General features: G+C 41.1%; 1 protein-coding gene across 1 annotated transcript in view; it reads left to right on the plus strand.

Annotated features, from left to right (window-relative positions):
• Positions 1 to 9,521, plus strand: part of ano8a (anoctamin 8a) — a 66,518-nt gene that overhangs the window by 545 nt on the left and 56,452 nt on the right. Inside the window, 1 exon segment of the mRNA XM_037681519.1 lies at positions 2,414 to 2,524. Within this exon segment, the coding sequence (XP_037537447.1) occupies positions 2,414 to 2,524 (111 nt within the window).

Below are 9,521 nucleotides of genomic sequence, written 5' to 3' on the forward strand. Positions count from 1 at the left end.
TCTTTACAGAATGTCTCTGCATCTGCTCTGTCCCGTGTCTTTACAGAGACAAATAAACATCATTTAAAGTCCTGGCATCCTGCCAGCTTTGATGCTGTAGTTTTAAGACAAAATAAAACTTTATTGTCCACCAAGGTGGACATTTTTCTTCAGCTCTCCAACCATAAAATAAAACACATTCTTACAATCAGAATATCAACAATTTGTGTGTAAACACTTTGCGTACCATAGGCAGATGTTATCATTTGGTTTGGTTCAACATGGTTCTTGCACTCGGAGCTTCGTTGGCACAGGGACCAGGTTCAGACTATCTGATCAATTGCTCCTTGCTGTCTTCATGTTCTCTTAAACTAAAAGATCTTCTTGTCTTGAGAAGGGACAGAGTTATAGCTGCTTTGATCAAACCCAGTGTATCATCTGATGAGGGTAGTTGTTGAGGATGACTCTCATTTTCTTTCAGCTGTTCTCTCTTCAGTGTCTCCACAGCGAGTCGTCCTCCTCCGTCTCACTCTGTCCTCACTCCAACTACCTCCATGTCCTCTCTAACTGTATCCATATATCTCCTCTTTGTCTTTTTCCTGGCTGCTGCATTTCTAACATCCTTCTACCAATATACCCACTGTCCCTCCTCTGGACATGTCCAAACCACTGTCCCTCCTCTGGACACGTCCAAACCACTGTCCCTCCTCTGGACACGTCCAAACCACTGTCCCTCCTCTGGACACGTCCAAACCATATCAATGTGTCCTCTCTAACTTTATCTCCCAGTTGTTCAACCTGTGCTGTTCCTCTGATGATCTCACTCCTAATCTTCTCCATCCTTGTCACTCCTAAGGAGAACCTCAACATCTTCATTTCTGCCTCTTCCAATATTATTTTTAAATTTTTGCACACAAACTGTAAAACTGACTGAGTTGGAGCCATTTTTGTGTCTCATAATGTCAGTAGGCTGTGACGGCCATCTTGAATTGGATGCAGATTGTTACTTTTGGAGAGAAAGTCTGTGATTGTCCCACCCAGGACAGGACGATCTACTGCTAAATAACTTTAACAGCTAACTCGTGTCAAGATGGCTACCCATAGGCGTCGCAACCATTATATGTGAAGGGGACGTGTCCCCCCCCACATAAAAATAAAAAGTTAATTTGGACCCCCCACTTTTAAACATTAGTTCCGGCGGCGCAGTTTCTCTTTCTTTGTGAGCGAATCCATTCCACTTGATCAATAGGAGAATACTCAAACCATTAAAACTCCACTCCAGGTTTTCCTGGTTACCTCCAACTCTCTTGAGTCTCCTGCCTCGGCAGAAAGCACGCACAGGTGGAGGAGATGGAGACACCTCTGTGTTGCTCGCTCGCCAGTTTAGCAGCTTAGTGCGGGCAGTTGTTGACCGGGGGGGGGGTTGATCATAAACATATATTCATGTTAGGAGGAGGGAAGTGCAGCGCTACGTAGCATCTTAGCTTAGCAGTAAGTGTGACGCTGCAGATGTAAGAGACTGTGTGCTCAGTGCATTAAAGTTGAAATGTCTTTAAACCCACACACCTTATTGTCCTCAAGCTTCATGAGAATCATTTAGATGAGTAGTGTTGAACACAAGTAAAAAAGTCCAGTGGTGATGTTTTTTATTTCTCTATAAAGACAAATGGTGCCGACCTGACGCTCTGTATTAAAGTGTATTAAAGTTAAAATGTCTTTAAACCCACAGCTGAATTTACACAAACTTGGTGGAAAAACATGTTTTAAATGTGTTTAAAGGAAATCAAGGTGAAATGTTGCTTTTTTGTATTAGTGGACACTTTTTTACACGTGCACACGCACCTACACACATCGTGTCCCCCCCACATGACAGATGCTTCTGACGCCCTTGCGGCTACCATGGCTAACTTACCTTTGAAAACACAAAATGGTTTTAATTTAGTCCGTTTTCTAGATGTTGAGCTGAAATTCAGTGAGGTAGTGTCTGGGTGTGGTTCATGACACGTAGCTGCTCACCGTCGTGTAAAGTTCAGCGTGAACTGTTACTGACTGGTTGGACCAAAACTACGGCTCGTTTCTCATTTTAAGGTGATGGAGTAAAACTCTGGCCTTGAAATGGGCGGGTGAAATGAATTCCTTCATGGGCTGTAACTTGTGACTGGCAGCACAGTCATCATGCTTCATTGGAACATTTCTGCCATTTTGTCTCGGTGAAAAGCAAAAAGGAGGAGAACAGAAGTGAAGAAGAGTGACGAGCGTTCCTAACAACAAGATCTCCATGTGTGACCGTCGTGAGAAAATATCACCATCTGTGTGTCTCTTTCACCAGCCCATGCACTTACTTACTTACACACATGCACACACACCTTCAGGCTTTATTTTTCTCAATTTTAATATTTCCAGACTAAATGTGATGTTTTTTTTGTTTTCTCAGATAAGCTGTTTGGAAAACGACTTCTTCTAGCCCGACATTATATAATCTCTCGCAAGTCCTGGTTAAAGATGGTTCCGACAGAAAACTGTGATATCCTGATGACATTTCCAGGTACCGTACGCTCCGACATGTCCTCCTTGTTTGTCCCACAGTAAAGTCCCTGCATTAGAAGGATCAGCAGTCACTGACGAGCAGGTAGAGGCTCATTTATGTGTTTAAAGCTTAAAAGGCTCTCTGGGGAACATTAGCTGCTGTCCATGCACAGACCAGCTCGGTGTGCAGGATCCTTTAATGGAGGGGCTCTCATGGCCATCTCGTGTGAACTGGAAGCTTTTCATTCTTCAAACCGACTCACATCCAGTGTTCAAAACACATCCTGTTCACACGGTGTCATGTTCAAACAGCGTGCTGTTTAACACTGGGCACTTGGCTTGAATAAATATTTAATTATTTAGGAGAAGGTGCCACTCTCCACAGTCGTTCATGTGGCCTCTTTCCTTATATATATATATATATATAGATATATATATATATATATATAGATATATATAGATAGATAGATATATATAGATATATATAGATGTATATAGATATATGTAGATGTATAGATATATATAGATATAGATATATATATATCTATATATAGATATAGATATATATATATAGATATATAGATATATATATAGATATAGATATCTATAGATAGAGATAGATAGATAGAAACATAAACACAGCTCAAGTAGGTGAACAGCTACAGAGCATGTGGGTCTTTAGCAGGTAAAAGAGTGAGTTCAGTGCCTTTGAAGAGGGTTCAGTAGAAATTCAGTTCAGTTGGTTTATATAGCACCTAGTCACAACAGAAATCTCGGCACTGGACAGAAACATTCATATACAGTATACGATGGGAATATAAGTACGGTAGTCCCTCGTTTATTGAAAGTAAAGGAAAAACTCCCTCATGAGGAAGAAACCTTTAGCAGAACCAGGCTCAGGACAAGCGATCATCTGCTTCGACCGGCTGGGTTTGAGAGGAACAGGAAGGAGGAACAGATACACAATGGCAGGTCAAGAATCACATGTTTAGATAGAAATAATATCAAATGAAAACTATCCATCCATCAATCCATTATCTTTACCCGCTTATTCCATTTTGGGTCACGGGGGTCGCTGGTGCCCATGTCCAGCAATCACTGTGCGAGGGGCGGGGTACACCCTGGATGGGTCGCAAGTCCATCACAGGGACACATAGAGACAAACGAGACAAACAAACATTCACTCTCTCACTCACACCTAGGGACAATTTAGAGTTACCAATCAGCCTAACATGCATGTTTTTGGTCTGTGGGAGGAAACCGGAGTACCCGGAGAAAACCCATGCACGGAGAGAACATGCAAACTCCACCCAGAAAGGCCCCTGGACCGAGGTTTAAACCAAGGACCTGCTCGCTGAGAGGCAGCAGCTCTACCAGTTGCACCACCGTGCTGCATGAAAACTATTCAATTTTTACAATTTAAGGAAATTAGGTCAATTTGTCCTCCAGTAGTCTAAGCTTAAGAAAGCTTAACAAGCCAACCCTAACTATAGGATTGATCAAAAAGGAAAGTCTTAAATCCAGTCTTAAAACTAGACAATGTGTCAGTCTCACAGACAGAAACTGGAAGTTGGTTCCACAAGAGAGGAGCCTGATAACTGAAAGATCTGCCTCCCATTCTGCTTTTGGAAACTCTAGGAACCACGAGTAAGCCTGCAGTCTGAGAGTGATGTGCTCTGTTAGGAAAATATGGAACAATAAGATCTCGAATATAAGATGGAGCTAGGTTGTTGAGAGCTTTGTAGGTTAGAAGTAAGATTTTGAATTCTATTCTGGATTTGACAGGGAGCCAATGGAGAGAAGTTAATACTGGAGAGATATGATCTCTCCTACTAACTCCCTTTAATTCATTCAACCTTTATTTATGTTTTCATTGAGGCTTGAGGACTCATTTACAAGAGACCTGTTTTAAACAAAGAACAGATAAGGTACAAACAAGACAAGTCATAAATAAGCGTTTAAAATGAAAAGTAAATAGAAGGAATGAAATAAAAAAACGAGACAAAAACAGCTATATTTTAAATAAGACGTTACACATGTCCAGAGTCTTACAACTTAAGACTCTAGCAGCAGCATTTTGGATCAAATGAAGATGTTTTAAAGAAGTATTTGGACACCCAGATAATAAACCGTTGCAATAGTCCAGTCTAGATGTGACAAATGCATGGACCAGTTTATCTGCATCATTTTTAGATAAGATGTTTCTACTTTTAGTGATGTTACGCAGGTGGAAGAAGGTGGTTCTAGTAATGTTTTTAATGTGGGGGATAAAAGACTGTAGTCTCTCGCTACTTCATGATTCGTTTTTCGCGGGCTCGCTCTGTCACGGCTTTTCAAAGTAAGATTGGACATGACACACAATTGGCTGATTGATGAATGAGCCGCACAATTGGCATGGAACTTTTATTCAAAATAAATTATTTTTAATTATTTAGCACCTGCTGTCCCTTTGTGCAGCCCACAACTGCAGGAGAAGCTTCTTCCTGCAGCTTGTCATATCTCCATTCTGCAGTGGAGAGGTGGGCCTGACTGAGAGCACTGGTATATGGCAGAGAGCAGCCGGAGGCAGAGAGCTGAGATCATGACATGCTGTGCTCTTTTAGAGTTTAGAAACATTGTTTAGAATATTGTAAGAGTAAAAAAACTACTACTTACTACTTGTACTACTCTTCCTACTTCGCAGTTTGTCACTCATCACGGGGCTTCAGGGTACGGATCCCCTGCGATAAACAAGGGACTACTGTACATGTCCTGATCAATAATAACACCAATGTTTTTAACATTAGAGCTGGAGGACAGATTAATGCCATACAAGGAGGGAGAAAGACTGAAAAATTAATTCCTAAAATGCTCAGGTCCAAAAACCAAAACCTCAGTCTTGTCTGAGTTTGAAAGCAGAAACGTAAGGGTCATCCAGGTTTTTATGTCTTTAAGACATGCTTGTACTCTAAGTAGCTGATTGGATTACCTAATGGAAGCATGTATAAAGTAAAGAGCAGTGGTGGGATGCATCACAAACAACAATGATTCCAGCTACAGGCAGGAGGTGGAACACCTGGAGAGCTGGTGCAGGAAGAACAACCTTCACATAAATGTCAAGAAGAAGTGGAGATGAAGGAGATGGTCGTGGACTTCAGAAGGAACAAACCCACCTACCCCACCCCTGTACATTTGAGGATCTGCGGTGGAAGTGGTCTCCAGCTACAAATACTTGGGTGTACACCCAAATTCAACCTCAGCTGGAGCAACAACACCACCAGCCTGATCAAGAAAGCTCATCAGAGACTCTACTTCCTCAGACGGCTGAGACGAGCTGGTCTGGGAAGCTCAGTCCTCACCTCCTTCTACAGGTGTGCAGTGGAGAGCATCCTGTGCTCCAGCATCAACGTGTGGCATGGAGGCTGCACAGCTGCAGAAAGAAAAGCTTTGCAGAGAGTGGTGAAGGCTGCACAGAAATCTGTCGGAGTCAGTCTCCCCACCATCACAGACATCTACACCTCCAGATGCAGGAAGAGGGCCACCTGCATCATGAAGGACCCCACTCACCCAGCACACACACTTTTTGCTCCACTCCCCTCAGGCAGGAGGTTGAGGAGCAGTAAGTGTAGAACCACTAGACTGAGGAACAGCTTCTACCCTGAGGCTGTTAGACTCATGAATCTCTAACCAGAATAATCACTGTGAAAAACCACATCATGTTGCTGCTGATCTGTTTCATGTTGCTGCTGATCTGTTTCATGTTGCTGCTGATCTGTTTCATGTTGCTGTGTTCATTCGTGCTCATCTGCTCACACAGACTCATGTCCATGCTGCTGTTCAGCGTATTGTGTTTGTTTATTGTTTTTATGTTATTAGTGCTTAGCATATTTTTAGCTAATGTTTTTCTTAGTCCATATCTTAGATGTTATTACTGTTTTTATTTCACATTTTATTGTTGGATGTAACTGGGACCCTGTGTACATAATTTCGTTAAAGAATATCTGAAATGAACAAAGCAGATGCTAAAATAATCAAAAAAGTAACAAAAGCCTTATAATATCAACAAAGTAACTAAAAGTAAACAAAACAAAACAAAACCGGTGCTTAAAGCTAAAAGTAGTACAATTGTAGCTAAAAGTCATCCAACCTAGCTAAAAGCTAAAAATAGCAAAATGGTGTCAAAATAGTAGAAGACTAAAAACGAGCCGATATGCTAAGGCAAAGATGTACACTACACTGCCAAAAGTATTTGCTCATCCATCCAAATGATCAGAATCGTGTGTTCCAGTCACTTCCATGGCCACTGGTGTATAAAATGAAGCAGCTAGACATGGAGACTGTTTTTACAAGCATTTGTGAAAGAATGGGTCTCTCTCAGGAGCTCAGTGAATTCCAGCATGGAACTGATAGGATGCCACCTATGCAACAAAATCCAGTTGTGACATTTCCTCGCTCCTAAATATTCCACAGTCGACCGTCAGCTGGATTATAAGAAAAAGGGTGGACCAACGTCATATTGAACCCTATGGATTAGGCATGGGATGTCACTTAAGCTCATATGTGAGTCAAGGCAGGTGAGCGAATACTTTTGGCAATGTAGTGTAAATGTTTTGATGGAATTAAAGAGTTAATGTTTTTCTATAGAGAATTTTATTTCAGGAAATAGTAACATTTTAAAATGTATAAAATTTGCAAAACACAAAACTCATAGCACCCTCTGCCTGAATGACCTGAAAATGTTGATGATTGATCACATTAATACAGTGAACCCTCGCTATAACGCGGTTCACCTTTCACGGTCTCGCTGCTTCACTGATTTGCATCGTGCATTGTGTTCTGCATTCTGATTGGCTAAACAGTCTCTCCAGTACAGTAGTTATTTGTCAAAAATGTTTATACAGTACTTTTATTTGTTAAACAAATGCTTGGGCCTGTAAAAAGGTTTTGTTCTTTGGTTTGAATGTATTATGGAGTATTTCATTGTATAATAATTGTAAAAAAGTAAAGGTTACTACTTCACTGATTTTGTCTATCACGGGTTCTTTTTGTAACGTAACCCCCGTGAAAAACGAGGGTTCACTGTACAACATATTCCAAGTAATTCAATTCCAAAAATGTACAAAAGAAACTAAAAACTGCGAAACAACTGAGGCGGCACGGTGGTGCAGTTTGTAGAGCTGCTGCCTCTCAGCGACAAGGTCGATCCCCACCCAGCTGGGGGCCTTTCTGGGTGGAGTTTGCATGTTTTCTCAGTGCTGTGGGTTTCCTCTGGGTTCTCCAGTTTCCTCCCACAGACCAAAAACATGCATGTTAGGCTGATTGGTAACTCTAAATTGTCCCTAGGTGTGAGTGAGAGAGTGAATGGTTGTTTGTCCCATTTGTCTCTATTTGTCCCTATGATGGACTGCAGACATGTCCAGGGTGTCCCTCGCCTCTTAGACAGTGACTGCTGGACATTGGCACCAGTGACCTCTGTGACCCGTAAACTAGAAGTAGGTAAAGATGGATGGATGGATGGATGGGAAACAAGTGAAAACGCTGACTCAGCCCTCATACAATTATTATCTAATTTTATAGGAAAATAGTTTATTTTCAACTGAACTGATGAGCTAATGACTAGTCTGAATGCAGCCTAGACCACAGTGGATTTGTGCATCTTTATTCAAGGTAGAATTTTAATCATTTGTTTATTTAAAGGTATTTAAATTAGTTAAACACAACCTTAGGTAAAGGATAGAATGTAAAATCCTGTTTATTTATTATCAGGCTGTGCCCACCGTGTCTGACAGCTGTTTGGATGTTTTTCACTTGTAAATCCATCTCAATGCAGAATAATCAACTTCAAATTGTTTGGAAATAAACAAAAAAATAATACTCGGGCAGCAACAGCTCCCCTGTTGTTTTTCTTTCATTCACAAGTAGTCCACCTGGTTTAACTATGTGCACAACCAGAACACAGTTTTGCAAGCTGTGCACGCACAAATAGGCTGTGATTTTTTTAAGGCCATGCAAAACTGTGGCACGGCTCACTGCCACATGGCTGAGATGCAAACACTCAGAATTCACTGAGTCTGCAACTGAAAACCCACCTGGTTTTTCAAAGTCTTCTAACAACTTTAGGTCTTTTTTATTGTGAATCAGTGGAGGTTTAATAACCAAACTGAACAGTTGCTTCTCTCAGTGCTGAAGTCTTTTCTGCTTGCCTTTGTGCTCAGTTCTGATGCTCCGGAGCAGCAGACTGCCTTAATCAAGGTGCCTAAACCTGTTGATTATCAGGTAATCAATGCGTCTGATCAGTACTGGACTGGTACTGACCTACTTCATTCCAATTAAGGCATTAAGAGAGACTACTTTTTAAAGACTCTTCCTAATGATCACATTTTTTATTTATTATCAGTTATTGCGTAATATGTCGTGTTTCAGTGTTCAGGACCTGATGAGTTTCAGATGAAACGTAAATCTAAAAGATTGGTGGAAGCTTCACGTTTTACCTTGAATATACAGACAGGAACTCTGTGTGAAGTGCTGAGTCTGCGTTTATAATAGTTTCCCTGTTTATGGTTTCTTGGAGTGTACTTTAGCATTACTTTCATTTTTTTACACATTTTAAAATGTTAACGACATTACAGCTATGACAAAGAAATCCTAGATGGCTGTCGCCATAGATGTCATTCCATATTGAGAGCTGATGACTTGAAAAATAAGTGAGATATCCAACATTTTTCAGTCAGGTCATCTGGACAGTTTCTTTTTTTGTGCAGAAACATTTCGCCTTCAATCCAGAAGGCTTCATCAGTCAAGTAAACGCACAACAAAACTGATTCTTCGTCCAACAGCTTACTCCAAAGTGGAACAAACCAGTTCTGCTTGTGATAAGATGGTCTCTTTGGTACGGCCCCTCCTCCATTGCCGGCCCTCTTCCTTGTTGACGGTCTTGTCAAACTGGTTGAAAACAACAAAGTCCATGCTCAATAATCCAGGTATACAATCCAACATTTTTCAGTCAGGTCATCTGGACAGTTTCTTTTTTTTTTTGG

The sequence above is a fragment of the Nematolebias whitei genome, chromosome 9 (genome assembly GCF_014905685.2).
Source record: "Nematolebias whitei isolate Nwh7 chromosome 9, NemWhi1, whole genome shotgun sequence".
NCBI lineage: Eukaryota > Metazoa > Chordata > Actinopteri > Cyprinodontiformes > Rivulidae > Nematolebias > Nematolebias whitei.